An 18042-nucleotide genomic window follows, 5' to 3' on the forward strand; every position below is an offset into this window, starting at 1 on the left:
GATACCAGTTATATATAGATAGCTATATCCAACCAAAAACCAATCCTAGTGACTCTGTAGAAATAGGTAAATAGAAATTATACATATATTGATTAGCTATCCAGATACAAGGTGTAAACAAGAGTAAGAGTGTAAGTATAATGGTGAGTTAACAGGAGGCTTGACGAGCCACCTTATATACCCTAGAAAAAACCGTTTGGGTCACCAACAGAGGGTGACGCGTACTTACTGCGCATTAATGCGCATGTATGCTACTGGTTAATCTAATTAGGTCTCGCTAACTCGATTACGCAGAGTATACTAAACTCGTCTAGTATTTACATGAGACTTATACGTGCTCCAATCTTGATAAACATCTTCTATAGAGTCAGAGTGACATTGTGGATCCAGATTTACTTACCAATGACTCCGTGGAATCAAATTCCTTTATTCTACTCACCATTGTTAACGCTCTGGTCGCGTTACCGTTTGTTACAACTCCAGAAAGGGTGTACTTTATGACGAGAACATGACAAATGGAATCAAAAACAAGAGTAGGATATGTTGCGTCAATGAAGTGGATGGAACATTAGATATGCACATAGCCATGTTCATAAGGGTTGTGCAATTTCAATGATGCGATTGCGGGATGTCTCATTTCTACACTTTTCCGTACTCCCAACTCGGTAAATCCTTTACTCAGCACAGTCACCTATTGCTTCAAAAGGTACCAATTAGCTCCACGGTCCTCTGGAATACTCGGAATTAAGTTACCTGACTAGGGAAAACAGTGATTTAGTTGAGTATCAATTACATGATATGCATCAAGTATACCTGCAGGTCCGGTGAGTTCTACTATTCCAGGCGTCAGGTAACTCCCGTCATGGCGTGGATTCCAGACTCAAATACAATAAAGGCATTGCGGCTGGATACCAGACCAAGTTGTTTTTGCATTGGACCGTGATTCTATGAGGGGGTGTCTACCAGTAATTAAAAATGATAGAAATTATATTTCTTAAACTCTATATTGATTCAAGCAACCGATCACAGACGCTCGACCTGAAATTCTCATATGTGCACTCATACATGCGTCCTGATTCAATTCAAATTGTAGTTGTGCTATGAATGACATGTATGTTTGGTTTGTAAAGGTAGGTATTGTCACAGAACAGTTTCTCCCAAAGTGGCCGAACCGCACTACAGCATATTTGCTGGCTCGCTGCCAAATTTAATCTTCAGCCAAGCTTGGTAGCGTATTTCTCCAATGCATCTGCAATCTTCTTGACCCCATTCTGAACGTTTGGCAAATCTTTTTTCAACTCCTGATGACACGGTGCCCAATTAATAACTAGGTCAGTGAGCAGGATTCAGGATAGCGCATACCGCAATAGCTTTATGCCAATCGTTCGAGTCTTGTAGGACATCACTAACATGCTTGCTCTCTCTTTCCGCCTAGAAAGGCTTGCTCAGAGTATTAATCCATCCATTAACACATAACTTACTAAGGATTCAATTTCTTCAAATGCCTTCTTTGGTCCAGGGGTACTACCCAGCTGGTACTTGCTAGTGGGGCGCTCCTCCTGTTCAGTAAGGAGTGAGGAATAGGCCCGGAAGGGGAGACGAAAAAGAATTCACTGACACTTGAGAAGGACTGAAATTCGGCAATGACATCCTGGGCATCCTGTTGAGATCCGACATCGTTGATTAAGTTAAGGAAAACACTATCGAATCCTGTAATACGGACATACTTCAGAAGGACCATGTAGGTACGCAATGGGTATACTCAACGTCTTAACCAGGCTGACATAGACGACGCACAATCTCTGGAATCTTGCAGAGATTTAGTCCAGTGCTGTGTTTATTGGTAGTCAAGTCCGGTGAGTGCTTCGTTTCGAAATCAACTTACCGGTTCGAATTGCTCCAGCGTGTCTTTTAGTTGAGCGGCATGAGAAAAATTGGAAGAATATTTATTAGAGAATTCTCTTGCTTCACGAACAGCACGAGCCACCCCTTCGTCGATGGCAATGCTTTCAGAAGAAAGATTATTAAGGTTTGTGATGTACTGCCCTGGATTGAGGAAGGGGGAGACGTAAGACATTTTTCAAGTGAACGATGAGGGCTATAGTTGAATGCTCTTGTTGGTATGGTGATAACACCACTCTTATATTACATTCCCTCCGGATCCGGCTATTTAGATAGACCATGCGCGAGACGGCGCAAAAGATTTGACCCCGAAAAAAGCTTACGAATGGGGGTTGGAGATCTAGATTAGTGTGGTCCCAGGTCAGAGCAGAGATAGAATGAGGATTCCCGCCGCATCGGTATGATATTAACAGCCCGAATGCATGCTCCTCCCAACTGATCCAATCGACTGTACCTGTTCCTTTATGTTTCCGGGTATCTCTGAAGTTGATACTAACTAACTGGGACAAGTGTGACGTCGTTCGAAATTACTCGGTTTGCGGAGAGCGATTTGAGGACGTTCCCTAAACTTCCTAAAGCTATAGCTGTAATATCAAGACCCTACTTCTCGGTGGTCAATGGGTTTTATTGATAAACAGGGCTGCTCTTCCGTTCTGTATGAAGATCTCCGGAGATCATTATTACCGTAGAAATAAATGCGATGTTTGAGTGGTCATGGGTTTTGATCGAAAGATCTAGAACGAGGTAGCTTGAGATATATCACTCGGGCCCGGGGCGCTCGTGACTTTTTTGATGTACATACGGGTGCTTGTCGGTACTCGTCGGTTTCCGTCTTCAACGGTCAATGAATGTGAGGATGTCCACTGGTTTGGTATCAGTTCATTCAAGCCAATCTTCTGCAATATATGGGGGAATCAAATAATTGAATCCCTCTTCGAGTATGATTTCCTTCTGATTTCCGGACGAGTAAACCACAAACAACACACTAAGAACTTGGGCAGGACAGTGTGTTCTTCACAGTCTCCTTCAACTCGGCTCACTCTACCGAGGCTCAAAGAACTCTGGAGCGCTCTGGAGTGCTTCAGTTTGGGGGACCTCGTTAGGATTCGACGGATCCGGATTGCCTGCCGACAATAGCGAGTCGCGAAGCGCTCCCGTGGTTTTTGGGGCCCGTGGGGCATCTGCACCTGTGTCAGATGCAGACCCAAAAGGATCGGAAATCCTCATGTTAAGTCCTATTCAACCTCGGGCCAAATATGCATGTGGCCCTCTGCGCGCCCTTAATTCTATGTATTGAATTCGCGCTCTTCAGCAATAATAGGTTATTCAATAATCGCCGACTCCCCACTAGGAATCGGAGTCGTCTCCTTCAGTTTCCAGAGATCTACCTTACTATGACAAGCCCTGAAATCATCATGGCTTATTTTAGATCGAAATACTCTCGCCCCGTTGTGGCAATACAAGTTTTCAGAGCTGCCTGGAAGCCCAAATGTAACGAAACTAATAGAACCCCAATTCATTTATGGTCATTTAGCACCAACTGAGTGGTAAGACTCAGCGCAACCAAGGCAGAGATTTCTTTGTATATAAATACTTCCGAAATCAAGCATCCTGTACTATAAATTTCGAGCTGACGTCCATTCCAACCCCTTTGTTACTTGGAATCTCTTCCCTTCAATATGGCCACGCTGTTCGAAAACGTTGCTAGCATCGATGATCTCCTCTCCGCTTGGTCTAAGTCCGGTCCAAGTGATGAGGAGGTCATTGCATATGCTACAGCTGCTATCGAGCAACTCGGAGACAGCCAAATGCAAAACCAATTTGCAGAAAACGTGAGGCAAGCCGGAGTCTGGGCGAACGAAGTCGACAAAGCCTTCGACAAGGTAACCCGAAGCTTTGCGGACATGAATACGAGGTATGGGAAGGACTTTCCTGGATTCGGCAATTACAACACGCAGTGGATTGAATACAATCAAGTAAAGTTCCACGCTCCTTTCTTCGATGCAATTATTTTATATTTCTTCGTCTACAGCGATGGATAACACTACTTGATGATTCTCGAAGGGTTGCGTCCCAGAATGTTGCTATACTGAGGCGTGTGTATAGCAATTTTATTAGCTTCCTTTTATTTTTTGATACTTTGCACAGGTTTTGACCAAGTGTTTCTCCACATGGTCGAACAGGTACAGACCGCTCAAGATCGTGAAGATTGTATAATAGAGTTACAGTCATTCATTGTTAGTACTATTTTCACCACTTCCACCAACTCTTTATGTCAACTGTTATCATACCGTAGGACGAGGACCATGAAGATTCCACTAAGATGTACCAAGGTTTCCTCGGGCTCAAGCGGGACATTGAAGACTTTGTAAGAAGGATGGATAGGTTCATTGAAGAGACAGGCAGCAAAATTGCGGAGGACATCAAAGCGTTGACTCAACAAATCAAGGATCTTGAAGATGAGATAACAATGTGAATATCTCTTTGCCCACTCATCGTTGCTATATATTGATTGTAGTATTGCGGCTATAGTTTAGATGGCAAGGTTCGCTGGATCCATCATGTGACCATTTAGGCATGTTTGGCTGACGATCTTTAATGCTAGATCAAAGATGCCCAGACGGCCCTTGTTGCCACCGGCGTTCTCCTCAACGTTAGCCAAGCGATTCTTTTGTAAAGGAGTTTCCTTTTTCTAACATTTATATAGATCATTGGAATCATTGTTTCTGGTTCCGTCCTTGCGTCCTACCAGGCAGATCGCAGAAGTACGTACAGGAACTTTTTGGGAGTCACTAATATTTATATGTGTATAATGTTATAGCAAAAGCTGCAGACCTTGCCGATAAACAAAGGAAACTAGAAGATGCCAACCGCAAGCAACAAGGGCTTGCTCACCTTAAAACTGAGTATGACGGCCTCAAACCGAGTATTACTTTGATCTGCGAGAAACTTCTCTTGTTTGCAGAGATTTGGTCATCTGTAAGTTCACATTCCGGGGTTTGGGTTATTGCTCTTCACTTTGCCCAACGCGATGTACGTAGGTTCGTAGCCAGAGCGTTCAGTTTCAAACGTACCTCAAAGGTGGAATGAATGCGCAGACCAACCTGGTGAATTATTGTTTTGTGCATCGCAGTCGGATTATTTCGCTAATAGTGGCGTTTTTGTTTCGATACAGAGATTCAAAGCGGAACTCAGGCTTGCCAGGGATACGTGTGGACCCCTTCAAGAGGGACTGGAGAGATATGCAACCGAGCTTGCGAACCGCAAATAGCTATTCAAAACACAAATCCTCTCGCCAAATCTGTCTTTATAGCATTGACTCCTTTGAAATATGTCAATGAAACAATTTCCTACAACTTATGTTTGGCCTCAATGTATAAACCGCAGTATGACTGTGCATCGATTCATTTGCATTAACTCGACAGGCGTGTAGTGGTAGGTCTCTCATAGCACAACTCTGTACAATCCACCTGAGCTCCCGAGCGCTCATTATGTGCTTCCTACAAGCTAACATTAGTGTTGTGTTGAGATAGAGACGACCGAGACAAGACGAGACGAGATCTGACAGTGTAGCTTGATGAAACGGGATCTTGTCTTGATAACCTCAGCAACAACCACGTACGAGAGCTGTGTTAATTGCAATTAGTATACTTGGCCTTGGGCCGGTGCAGCGAGAGGGATGGAAAAACTATGACAGTAAGATAAACAGCGGGGATTGGAAGAAGAAGAGGAGTGGGGACCAGAGAGGCAGAACGCCAAACCGGAGAGCCACCAGGACCACGCCACCAAGCAAGCTCCCCCAAAAAGCATGAGCAGGAGGACAAGGAGGGGGTGAAGGAGGAGAAGCAAGGACAAAGCAAGCGGGTGGCACAGAGAAAAGGGAACCAGCTCAATTTAGCTGAGTGATACATGAATACCTTCCTTTATGTGTGGTCAGCAGGTAAAAATTTCAACTAATATTTACCTACCTGACCTTGTGGTTTAGCTGTGTTCTGTTTTATATGTCCCATGCATGTAAACATTGTGCAACAGTCCTGATGCACCAGACTAGATGTGGATTACATGTAAATTATACTCAGCTGTTTACATACATGATACATATAAGTTAATTGTTGTTGTATGGGTGCTTGGTCAGATAAATAACCATTTTGCAGGAGTTGGGGGTACAGTCAACAATATATCTGTTACACTCCCTTGAAAGATACCATTGGAATTGCCTGAATTTTCTCTATTTTTTAGTATTTTTTACAGACTTATATCTTTACTTTTTCAATCACGTGATCTCGGCGCTTATTTATGCCGAGATGCCGCGCCAAGATACTGTGCCAAGGGCACTTAGGAGAAATCCACACTTCTGCACAGCCTGCAGCACTCTTCTCATTGCACATGGACTCTTCTTTTCACACAAGCACAGACCATGTAATTAGTTGACAGTTGTCTATATATACTGCAGGAAAATTGCTTGGAGATCCCAAGTCAATTTTACCTCATCTCATATCCATTGAGGAGGCACCCCAGCCAGCTAAGTAGCAGGCCCCCAGTAGTTCCCTTACCTAACTCACCACACCTCCCAGGCCTAAGGCCCCCATTGTCAACAGTAGTTAGCAGTAGGTTGCCTTAAGTGACAGTAGTATAGCCTATTAGTTAGATTATGTAAACTTTGTCAGTAGTAGTACAGCCTTAAGTGCCTGCCCTATTAGCAAGTACCCACCTTACAGTGGTGTACAACATTGTAAAATTGACTTCTGTAGGCTTGATTGACAACAAGAAGCACCCCTGTACTAGCACAAGGGAAAATATCTGATTGGACTCCCCTTTCAACTAGAATAATCAAAAAGTTGTCAGTCCCAGATAGTACCAAATTGCTATAAGGCAGAAGGTGTCCAATTGCCCACATACCACATGCTTTGCCAGAACACAGCAAGTAGCACTCCTAGACAGCTGAAACAACTGCTTGCAAAAAACCTGCACATATCACAATTGCCAGATCTGCTGATTTGCTGTAGGGATTGTTCAATGCTAGTTGCTTGATGCAAGGAGTTAGCAAATGACATCTTGCAGAAAAACTGCTCATAAGTCCTGTCACAGGCACCTTCCCCTACACCATTTCCACCATTCCATCCACACACTCTGGCGTCCCCCACCCATACTCCTGTCCTACCAGCCACTCCAGCCGTTGTTCCGTGGCAGCCAACTCCCAACCACCCTCTTGCAACCCATCTCCCACTCTGCAAGACCTGCCAGGAATGGAACCAGAGCCAACCAGAGCCACTCTCCTTGAGGCTGTCACAGCCCTCACAGCCACAGTTGGGTCCTTGCAGGACCAAATCAGAAATCAAGGCCAGCAGCTCACAGAGCTTAAAGCCATATGCAAGGAAACTGCTGACCTACTTGGCAACAAGGCCAAAAGCCCAGGACAAGCCCAGCCTGGCCCATTGACTGGGCCTATCACCCCTCCTACCCACACAGGGGGGGAAACCCACACTCCAGCAATGGTTAGGCCTGGGCTCAAGGATCCCTTCTGACCCATCAGGAACATGGTGGGCTACAACTTGGAAGAAGAACAGCCAAGAGAGGAACCCCAAAGGATCAAGAGGGAACCTTGCAGAACAACTAGGGATCTGGGGACCCTAACTCCCTTCAGCTTGGGCTTGGACATCAAACAACCCAAGATGGAGTTACCCAACCCTTTTAAAGGAGAAAGCAGGGGTTGCAAAGTGGTACAATGGCTTGACCACATGCTTCTGTGGGGAGCCCTACATAGGGATCAGTTCAAGGAAGATGAGCAATTGATTGTGTGGATCCTCTACCACATGGAGGACAAGGCTGCCAATTGGGCCCTTCCTATCATTGGAACCATCATCAAGGACAAGATCAACACCCCTACCACTATCCCCACCATAACAGCCCAATTCAAGGAGGCCTTTGCCAACCCAGATGCCAAAAGAGCTGCCAGACGCAAGATTGCCACCCTCACCCAGACCGCCTCCACAGCAGAATACGTCACCAAATTCTGCAACCTCATTGTGGAACTTGACTGGAACAAGGAGGCATATATTGCTCAGTTTACATGCAGCCTTCACTGGAAGGTTAAAGAGCTTCTGTCCACAAAGGACAACATCCCCAACAAGCTTGAGGCCATCTTTGCTGCCTCCATTGAAATTGATAACACTTGTTGGGAAAATGAGGAGAATTGTCCTAAGAAGCAGCCTGCCAAGTCCCTGGCCACTGTGGCCACCTCCACATCCACCACTACCACCAGGGTTTGCCTATCTGAGGACCCCAATTACGTTACCCCAGAGGAAAGGGATTGTTGTTGTGCCACTGGCCTATGCGTTAAATGCAGTCAAAAGGGTCATGGGATCAAGCAGTGCCCAAATGGCTGGAAAGCCACTGTCAAGGAATCCACCAAGGTGGCCAAAGATGTGGGGTCAGGAAAAGATTGAAGTCAAGGACTGCTGCCAAGCCCCCAACTCCCAAAAGGACAATTTAGATAGTTGTATAGAATTTGTATCTCTTGGTCTAGATTCAAATAAAAAGCCACTATTATTTATCAATCTATACATCTAAAATTCCCCAGCAGAACCAATTAAAACCCTGATAGACTCCAGAGCAACATCCAACTTTATCTCCCCCTCTGTTGTTGAATGTCATGCCCTAGAGGCATGACCACCTTTAGAATCCACTAAGTCAAAGAAATAGTGAATATATGCGCTATTTTCTTGAAGGTTTATGGATATATGCATCTTTATGCTATTTAAGCGCTGAGCGCATATTATGTAATCTAATCACATGACCTTTAGTCATGTGATCACGACTTTCTTATCTTTGGTCATGTGACCTTATCTTTGTCATTGTGTTTGGTCATGTATGTACTATTCCCTCTGCTTGTTGAATATATAAGGAGGGTTCTGAGAGCCTTAAGCCTCAGAACTCAACCTCTTATCCCCTTCCCACATCTACTACCCTAAGACATACACTTAAGAGTATTGCCTGAGAGCATACCAGTCCCTGTCAAAGGTCTCTAGCCCTGCTATCTTTATAGCATAGTGCATCTTACTGTATTAGGTCTTGTCCTACCCCTTCCTGGCAATTGCCCTTGAGCATTGTTAGGCCCTACTTGCTGATAAGTCCTATATTAGGCAATAGCTTGTTAGGTTTTACCTTCTGGTAGTTGTTGGCTCTGACATTGAAAAACTAAAAATCCCAAAAACCCAACTCAAAAATCCACAAGTTGTGAGAATGTTAGATGGTACCATTTCCCAGACTGGTTGCATTTGGCACCAGGTCCAACTTGCAGTCTCAGCCAATGGCTACACCCACTCTATTCCCTTCCTAGTCTGCCCAATTGGCAACACTCCAGCTATACTTGGCATGACATGGCTCACAACAGAAGCCCCTCTCATTGACTGGCAACAGGGATTAGTTACATTTCCCAAACAAGCTCAAATTGCCTCTGAGGAAGAATCTGACCCAAATCCCCTGGTGGACCTACCCCCACAATATCACAAGTTTGCCAAGGTCTTTGGCAAAGAGGAATTTAAGGCTCTCCCTCCACATAGGGAATACAACATTGCCATATATCTTCTTCCAGATGCCAAGCTTACCCCTGGACCCTTATATTGCATGACCAATGCAGAATCCAAAGCTCTGAAGCAACACATTGACAAGGAATTGGCAACAGGCAAGATCTGCCCTAGCACATCTTTGGCAGGAGCACCAGTCATGTTTGTAAAAAAGGCAGATGGCTCTCTGAGATTGGTAGTAGACTACAGAAAACTCAATGACATAACCCACAAGAATATCTACCCACTACCAAGACAGGATGACCTAATGGCCAAGCTCAGACATGCAAAACTGTTCACCAAGCTAGACCTATGTTGGGGTTACAACAACGTACAAATCAGAGAAGGTGACAAATGGAAGACAGCTTTCAGGACAAAATATGGTTTATTTGAATACCTGGTCATGCCATTTGGCCTCACCAATGCCCCAGCAGCTTTTCAACATTTTATGAACAATCTATTCAGGGACCTGATTGATGTTACAGTAGTCATATACTTAGATGACATACTCATCTTCTCAGAATACCCCAAGGACCACCCTACCCATGTCAGAGAAGTCCTATTGGAATTAATGAAGAACCAGCTGTTTTGCAAATTGTCCAGGTGCCACTTCCATGTCACAATGGTTGATTACTGTCCTAGACGTCTGTAAGGACGTCGAGGAGGCGGGCGCTTGCGGCCGGGTAAGACTAAGTGAGAATCGCGTAAGGCAACGGCAAGCTATCCTACAACAACGACCGGCTATACTACAGTGATCAAGGCCGTAAGGGCAATGACCGGCAATGTAACTACAACGGGGAAGCCGCTTAAGGTGGTGTGGGCTGAGTGACTAAGTAAGGTTACTGGGCTTAAGGCCCTTGTACAGTGGTGGGATGCGACAAGAGGTAATCAACCTGGGTGTTACCATGGTTGGTTGGCCTCTCTTATATATTACAAGGGTGAACTAATTACAAATACAATATATGCAATACTATAACAAATAAGAACCCCAATCCGCAGTCGGCCTTATTCATGCATACGTGTCACTGACGTGTCATAGTGATGTCATCAGGTGGAGGTGGCTACGTATGCTGAGGTAAGCGCAGATGGGGACGTGGCTCGGCGCTTAGTGTATGATATAAGCGCCGAAGTCACGTGATCAAAAAAGTCGTCCGTTTGCCTTCGTTTAAAATCGAGAAAATGGGAATAAATTCCCTGGTATCGACTGTGTCTACAACACTGCCCCCCCTCTAAGGGCCTTGGCAGCGCCGAGGGCCTTCTTTTTCATCTCTTTCTCAAAATTTTTTAGGATTTTTTCGGCGTTTTTGAGGTTTTCCCTTGGTTCCCAAGTGTTCTCCTCTGATCCATAGCCCTTCCATTTTACCCTAAAGAACCATTTCCCGCCCCTTTCTTCCATGTCCGTGATCCCTTCAACCTCATATTCTTCCTCTCCATCCACGGTGACCGGTGGAGGGCAATTTTCGAAGGTGCGTTTATCATCCCTTTTGACTTTAGACAGGAGCCCTACGTAGAATACGTTGTGGATGCGCATGGTTGGAGGTAGCTCAAGTCAATAAGCGCGGTCGGAGATTTTTTTGGTAACCTTGAACGGCCCTAGGCGTTGCTCCGTTAGCTTTGGGCTCAGGGTTTTGAGGTTCACGTTCCTGGCATCAAGCCATGCCTCTTCTCCGACTTCGAATTCTATTGGGCTCCCATCTTCTCCGGCTATCATTCGTTGCTTAGATTGCCGGAGGGCGGATTCCACTTCCTTCCATTGGGTTTCCATTGTTTGGGCAAGGTCATCTGCTTCCGGGACGTCTGTAGGTACGTTGGATGGGGTTAAGGTAGGTTCCCATCCATACAATGCTTTGAAGGGGGTTTTACCCGTGCTACTGTGTACGGCATTGTTGTATGCAAACTCCGCCATAGGGAGCCATTTAGCCCAGTCCCGTTGATTGATCCCTGAATAAGCTCTGAGGAAGTGTTCAATAGAGGGGTTGACCCGTTCTGTTTGTCCGTCGCTCTGGGGGTGGTACGCCAATGAGAAGTGTGGGTCAATGCCAAGGCGTTTGTACAGGGCCCGCAGGAATTTGTTGTTGAAGACCCTTCCTCTGTCGGATATAGTCTTCTCCGGCATGCCGTGGCGTTTCCATACGTGTTCCAGGAACAACTCCGCTAACTCGGGTGCTTTTAGCTTCTTGGAGCATTTGACAAAGATCCCATACTTGGTGAAGCTATCCACTATGACCAGGATTGAGTTGTGGTTCCCGTCTCTTGGTAAGTCTACAATCATGTCATAGGAGACGTATTGCCATGGTCTAGTTGGGAGTTCGAGCGGCTGCGGGGGAATGGAGGTGTACTTTGGCTTCCTTATTCGTTGGCAGGTTTCACAGGAATCCACATGCCAGTAGGTGTCCGCGCGGATGCCTGGCCAGTAGTAGTTACAGGACAGTAGTTCTAGCGTCCGTTGTCTTCCCGGGTGGCCGGCTAAGGGGCTGTCATGAAAAATCCAAAGAAGGTCCGTTCTCAGAGTCCCTACATCTGGTACCACAATTTGGCCCTGGTAGAAAAGAAGTCCTGCCTCCATCTGGTAATCTTTGAATGCGCGTTTGATGGATGGGGGCGCCTTGGACTCGTTTTGGAGGAATTGTAATATTTCCTCCAGGGATTCATCTTGGTCTAGGGCGGCTTCGATCAGGCGTTGGATCTCCTTCTCGGGTGTTACCACGGCTATGTTGGCAAAAACAGGATCTGGTAGCATGGTCTGGCTGGCAGGGGGAATGTCAGCATGGTTGGATTGGCGGGATAGGGCGTCTGGTTTGCCGGATTGTTTGCCTGGGTGGTACACAATTTGGAAGTTGTATCCTGCTAGTAGTAGGTGCCACCGTGCATGACAACGGTTAAAGGTCCTTGACTCCTTCCAGTATTCTAGGTTCCGGTGATCCGTAAAGACCGTGATTGGGTGGACTGTCCCTTCCAGGAAAATACGCCAGTATTCAAGGGAACGGATGATCGCAAGTAATTCCTTGTTGTGCGTATCATAATTCTGTTCTGCTCCCTTGAATGACTCCAAATGGAAACCCAGTGGGTGTAACCGGCCATCTTCTTGACGTTGACTAAGTATGGATCCCAAAGCTGCGCCGGATGCGTCCGTTTCAAGGAAGTAAGGCTTGGTGGGGTCTGCGTGGCAAAGTACCGGAGCGTTGGTAATGGCGTCTTTCAACCCTTGGAAGGCGGCTTGTTCCTTTTCTTCCCATTTCCACGGTGTGTCTTTCTTTACCAGGTTATGCAGGGGACGTGCTACGTGGCTGAAGTTTGCAACAAATTGGTGAAGGAAATTAGCAAACCCAAGGAAGGATTGGACCTCCTTAACCTTGGTAGGAATAGGCCATTCCTGTACTGCCTGGATTTTGAGCTTATCCAAACTGAAACCCTTATCCGACACAATGATTCCCAAGTATTCCACGGAAGTGACGTGGAAGGTACATTTTGAGGCCTTACAGAACAGTTGGTTTTCTAATAAGCGCCGCAAAACTTCATGGACGTGCTGAGTATGGGATGCGTCATCCTTGGAGTAAATCAGGATGTCATCTAGGTATATGATGACGCATACGTCCAATAGATCCTTGAACAATTTGTTCATGAAGTGTTGAAAAGCAGCGGGGGCGTTTGTCAAACCAAAAGTCATTACCAGGGATTTGTATAGGCCGTACTTGGTGCGGAAAGCTGTTTTCCACTTGTCTCCTTCCTTGACTCGGACATTGTTATAACCCCATTGTAAGTCTAGCTTGGTGAATACCTTGGCGCCGCGGAGCTGGGCCATGAGGTCATCAGGACGGGGTAATGGGTACACATTCTTTTTAGTCCGGTTATTGAGGCAACGGTAGTCAACTACAAGGCGACGGGAGCCATCCTTTTTGGGGACAAACATGACAGGGGAGCTAATCGACGATTTGCTGGGGCGGATTTTTCCAGCCTTGAGTTTGTCCCTAAGCCAGTCCTTGAGTGTGACAGACTTGGCATCAGTCATGCTGTACAACGGGGAATTAAGTGGGCCTTCTTCCGTGAGTTCGATGGCAATGTTGTAATGCCTGTGCGGGGGAAGTTTGTTGAATTCTTCTTCCCCAAATACCTTGGCGTACTGGTGGTAATCAGGGGGTACTCCTTCAAGAGGATTTTTATCAGCTTCCTCCTCCTTGGCAATAGCAGCGTGATCTGGTGGAGTGTGGGGGAAAGAGAGGGTACGGGAGTTCCAATCAATTTCAGGGTTGTGGGCCTCTAACCATTTGATTCCTAGGATGGCGGCGTGTGATCCGGTGTTGCAAATCAGGAAGGTTTCCGTCATTTGTTTGCCATCAAATAGGAAGGTTAGGTGGGCCTTCTTCCAAATCTTTCCAGCCTGGGGGCTCAACCCATCGAGCATGGTTACGGTACGGGGTTGAGGGAGGTCTATTAGGGGTAGGCGGAGTAGCTCTGCGGTGTGAGGGTGAAGGAACAATGATGTAGCGCCTGAATCTATCAGGACTTCTAGTGGGTCCGCTTGTTTCTCTGGCTTAATTGAAATTGTGAAGAGTGGGGAAATTCTATTGATGCTATTCGATATATTACAAATTTCAATAAGCCCAGAGTCCTTGGGGTCCTTGCGCGCGGCAGCAGGTACCCTTAGTCTTTTCCCGATTTGGGTCCAGACTCTTTGCCAATCTTGGCGGCTTCCTTCTTGACACCTTCCTCCTTGGGTGTGGCTTTCCAGCCAGTGCGGCATTCCGCAAATTTATGGCCCGCCTTACCGCATTTGATGCAGAGGCCTTCAGCCCTGCGGCGGTTGCGCTCCTCCTTGGAGACAAAGTTGGGGTCGCTGGAGAGGCGCTCTGGTCTTGTGGCCTGTTGGCCAGTACTCGCCCCCCTATTGGGGGTGGTAGTGGAGGAACCAGACTTATTACCCTTAGGCGGGTGGCTGGCGCGCTCCTCACGGAGGGCGTTATCGATGACCAGGGCCGCGTTCTGCAGCTCCAGGAGGGTGGTTGGGCACCGTTCTTGGGTGGCAATGAGGCGGCTGACCTCCCAGTGGAGGCCACGTGCGAATTGCCCACAAAGGGCGGCGTCATTCCAGTCCAGGTCCATAGCAATGGTTCTGAACTTTGTAATATACTCAGCACAGGTGCCTGTCTGAGTGAGGTGGGTGATTTGCCGCTCAGCGGCTCGCGTAGCATCCGGGTTGCCGAATGCAGCCAAGAACTCCGTCCTGAAGTCGTTGACCGATTGGATTAGGGCCCTGTGGGACCCTAGTTGGTCAAGATGGGGGTGGGCCCATGCTCCTGCCACGTCCTTCATATTCATCAGGAGGAATGACAGGACCTCCTGATTGGTTGGGAACATCCTTTGGTTTAGACGTACCCATGCCAACATCCGCGTGAGCCATTGGCGGGCTTTGTTCCCTATTTTCCCCGTATAGGCGTCAGGGTGGTCTACCTTGACAGGGGCTTGATAAGCGGCTACAGGGACCGCTGGTTGTGGGATTTGAGGGGAGCGGAGGCGGATAGGCGAAGGCGGAGGGGGAGTATGGACTCGTGGGGGAGCCCGGACGGGAGTTGGTTGTGCAAAGGCAGGGGGAGCTTTGGAGGGGGCGGCCCAGGAGATGAGGGGCGCACTAGGCGCTGGAAAAGGTGTTGGTTTTGGATAGGGGCCTGGGCGTGGCCTTGACTGCCGGAGGTTTCCGGTCTTCTGGTGTGTGGGGGCTCCACCCCTAGCCTCAATGCAAGTGAGGGCTTGATCAACTGCGCCCATCCAGTCTTGGGCTTCCTTTGTTGCTTCCTTTGTTTCCTCAAGTTCCCGCTCGAGTCGGAGGATTTGATTTTGCAATCCCAGGATAAGGGAGATTGCTTGTCCAAGGGATATTTCCCTGTAGACCTCGGGTTCGAGGCTTGTTGGCTCATCGGCGGTTGCCAAAATAGCGGGTCCCAACTCTCCTTGATCAAGAGGGGACGGGGGACGAGCGGTGCTCCGGGAGCGGGTTGCCATTTCATGAGGATAGGAACGGCCTTGGTGGGAAGCGGTGCGCTGGGAAGCGCGGGAGGAAGCGCAAGAGGGGGTGCGGGAGGTAATGATGGGCAATGTGGGAAGAGTGGGGGCTATGTAGCCAAGGGTGCCTATATCAGGACTTATAGGTTGCTTTACTACTTGAACGCTAAACCTTTGTCTCAACCGACCTAGCGTTGGACAGTCCTTTCAGCCAATCAGCAGCCGTGAGCGGGCGTGATGTGGAGCAGGTTTACTGCAAGCGGGTGGATTGACTGTCTAAGGTTGCAGGTAGAGGGTGCAATGACCAGGGGTATGCGGACAATTAAGACCTGTCTGCCTTGTAGTAATTTGGTACTAGGTGGGACCGACGCTGGTTTGATTATTAACAGCGAAAGGCAAGTCCAATCACCTGATTTCCCTCGTACTAGTACAGGAGGCTCTCTTGTTTGTTGGATCTAAGTAGGGTAGGGTGCAGAACGGTTTGCAACCAACGTAAGGTTGATTACCTAGTGTCCTAGACGTCTGTAAGGATGTCGAGGAGGCGGGCGCTTGCGGCCGGGTAAGACTAAGTGAGAATTGCGTAAGGCAACGGCAAGCTATCCTACGACAACGACCGGCTATACTACAGTGATCAAGGCCGTAAGGGCAATGACCGGCAATGTAACTACAACGGGGAAGCCGCTTAAGGCGGTGTGGGCTGAGTGACTAAGTAAGGTTACTGGGCTTAAGGCCCTCGTACAGTGGTGGGATGCGACAAGAGGTAATCGACCTGGGTGTTACCATGGTCGGTTGGCCTCTCTTATATATTACAAGGGTGAACTAATTACAAATACAATATATGCAATACTATAACAAATAAGAACCCCGATCCGCAGTCGGCCTTACTCATGCATACGTGTCACTGACGTGTCATAGTGATGTCATCAGGTGGAGGTGGCTACGTATGCTGAGGTAAGCGCAGATGGGGACGTGGCTCGGCGCTTAGTGTATGATATAAGCGCCGAAGTCACGTGATCGAAAAAGTCGTCCGTTTGCCTTTGTTTAAAATCAAGAAAATGGGAATAAATTCCCTGGTATCGACTGTGTCTACGACAATTACCTTGGTATTGTCATATCCCCCTCCAGATTTTTGATGGATCAGAAGAAAATTGAGGCCATCACATCCTGGCCCCAACCCAAGACAGTCAAGCAGGTCCAAGCATTCTTGGGATTCATAAACTATCTTTGCCAATTCATCCCAAACTTCAGCACAGTAGCATGTCCCCTACACAACCTCACAAGAAAGGAAACCCCCTGGTCATGGGGAAATCCAGAGGAAGAAGCATTTCAGGAGCTCAAGTCTTTAGTAACCAAGGCACCAGTACTTGTTCATTCTAACCCAGAACTCCCCTACTACTTGGAAACCAACGCATCAGGGGTAGCAATGGGGGCAATTGTCAGCCAGAGGGGACAGGATAACCGCCTACACCCAGTAGCCTACATGTCAAAATCCTTTTTGGGGGCCAAAGCCAACTATGACATGCACAATAAGGAATTATTGGCAATCATCAAGGCCCTGGAGGAATGGCAAATCTTCCTAGAAGCTATGGATAAGCCAGTACAGGTGTTCACAGACCATAGGAACCTGGAGTATTGGATGCAGGCAAGAACCTTCAATTGCAGACATGCTAGATGGCAGATCTTCTTGAGCAATTTCAACTTTGAAATCCATTACTGCCCAGGGAAACAATCAGGAAAGCCCAATGCCTTGTCCAGACAATCTGACTACATGGAAGAACCCCAGGAACCAGAAATCATGCTCCCTGCCAAGGTCTTTGCAAATACATCAGAAGAAGAGCTAGAGATTGTTACAGAAATCCGTTCCAAATTGAGGGAAGACCCATCTCTGGAAACCATCATCCAATTTCTAACAGAGGATGCAGAAAATGCCCCCCCTTCCATTAGAAAGGCATATAGGGATTATGACTGGGAAGAGGACCTCCTATGGTACCAAGGGAAATTAGTAGTCCCAGATTCAGAAGCCTTGAAGGAACACCTTCTCAGGGAATTCCACAACTCCCCACTAACCAGTCACCCAGGTCAGCAGAGGACTCTTGAACTACTAGGCTGAAACTATTGGTGGCCAGGCATGAAGTCCTCTACCAAGGAATGGGTGGAATGCTGCCCCATCTGCCAAGCCAATTGGCAAGCCTGTGTTCCAGCTATTGCCTTGAAGCCTCTGGAAGTTCCCCCTTTCCCTTTCCACACAATTTCCTATGACTTTATCATGGCATTCCCCAAATCACAGGGACATGATGCAATCCTGGTGGTCATTGACTCTTTCTCCAAATTTGGCCATTTTATTCCCACTTCAAAAAAGGTCACTGCTAAAGGACTGGCAGAACTATTTGTCACCCATGTATGGAAGCTACATGGACTACCAGTCAAAACCTGTCCTAGACGTCTGTAAGGACGTTGAGGAGGTGGGCGCTTGCGGCCAGGTGTAACTAAGTAAGAGAAACCACGTAAGGCGGTGAGCAAGCTACCTACAACAACAACCAACTATACTACGGTGACCAAGCCTGTAAGGGCAATGGAG

At 47.3% G+C, this 18042-nt stretch overlaps 7 protein-coding genes across 7 annotated transcripts; 4 read left to right on the top strand and 3 right to left on the bottom strand.

Moving 5' to 3' along the window:
* Window positions 1-1214: 1214 nt before the first annotated feature.
* On the bottom strand, window positions 1215-2077 carry RhiXN_03277 (uncharacterized protein; the record flags this gene model as incomplete). The annotated part of the gene is made up of 6 exons (XM_043323094.1): window positions 1215-1301; window positions 1363-1431; window positions 1482-1559; window positions 1619-1660; window positions 1728-1802; window positions 1886-2077. The coding sequence occupies 6 exons, from the start codon at window positions 2075-2077 to the stop codon at window positions 1215-1217; spliced, it is 543 nt and encodes a 180-aa protein (XP_043178590.1).
* Window positions 2078-2781: 704 nt separating this feature from the next.
* RhiXN_03278 (uncharacterized protein) lies at window positions 2782-3129 on the bottom strand (the record flags this gene model as incomplete). Its single annotated transcript, XM_043323095.1, has 2 exons — window positions 2782-2887; window positions 2948-3129. The coding sequence occupies 2 exons, from the start codon at window positions 3127-3129 to the stop codon at window positions 2782-2784; spliced, it is 288 nt and encodes a 95-aa protein (XP_043178591.1).
* Window positions 3130-3581: 452 nt separating this feature from the next.
* On the top strand, window positions 3582-7427 carry RhiXN_03279 (uncharacterized protein; the record flags this gene model as incomplete). The annotated part of the gene is made up of 10 exons (XM_043323096.1): window positions 3582-3878; window positions 3935-3998; window positions 4051-4139; window positions 4199-4374; window positions 4435-4447; window positions 4508-4555; window positions 4610-4667; window positions 4724-4881; window positions 6926-6941; window positions 6991-7427. 10 exons carry the CDS (start codon window positions 3582-3584, stop codon window positions 7425-7427), a joined length of 1356 nt encoding a protein of 451 aa, XP_043178592.1.
* A 147-nt stretch (window positions 7428-7574) lies between these two features.
* On the top strand, window positions 7575-8348 carry RhiXN_03280 (Retrotransposon-derived protein PEG10; the record flags this gene model as incomplete). Its single annotated transcript, XM_043323097.1, has 1 exon — window positions 7575-8348. One exon carries the CDS (start codon window positions 7575-7577, stop codon window positions 8346-8348), a length of 774 nt encoding a protein of 257 aa, XP_043178593.1.
* A 796-nt stretch (window positions 8349-9144) lies between these two features.
* Window positions 9145-10119, top strand: RhiXN_03281 (Reverse transcriptase (RNA-dependent DNA polymerase); the record flags this gene model as incomplete). Its single annotated transcript, XM_043323098.1, has 1 exon — window positions 9145-10119. The coding sequence occupies one exon, from the start codon at window positions 9145-9147 to the stop codon at window positions 10117-10119; it is 975 nt and encodes a 324-aa protein (XP_043178594.1).
* A 558-nt stretch (window positions 10120-10677) lies between these two features.
* RhiXN_03282 (Retrotransposable element Tf2 protein) lies at window positions 10678-15464 on the bottom strand (the record flags this gene model as incomplete). The annotated part of the gene is made up of 3 exons (XM_043323099.1): window positions 10678-11010; window positions 11050-14113; window positions 14137-15464. The coding sequence occupies 3 exons, from the start codon at window positions 15462-15464 to the stop codon at window positions 10678-10680; spliced, it is 4725 nt and encodes a 1574-aa protein (XP_043178595.1).
* Window positions 15465-16596: 1132 nt separating this feature from the next.
* RhiXN_03283 (Retrotransposable element Tf2 protein) lies at window positions 16597-17913 on the top strand (the record flags this gene model as incomplete). The annotated part of the gene is made up of 2 exons (XM_043323100.1): window positions 16597-17542; window positions 17591-17913. The coding sequence occupies 2 exons, from the start codon at window positions 16597-16599 to the stop codon at window positions 17911-17913; spliced, it is 1269 nt and encodes a 422-aa protein (XP_043178596.1).
* Between the last annotated feature and the right edge of the window lie 129 nt (window positions 17914-18042).

This window comes from Rhizoctonia solani, chromosome 3, assembly GCF_016906535.1.
Source record: "Rhizoctonia solani chromosome 3, complete sequence".
NCBI classification, from domain to species: Eukaryota; Fungi; Basidiomycota; class Agaricomycetes; order Cantharellales; family Ceratobasidiaceae; genus Rhizoctonia; species Rhizoctonia solani.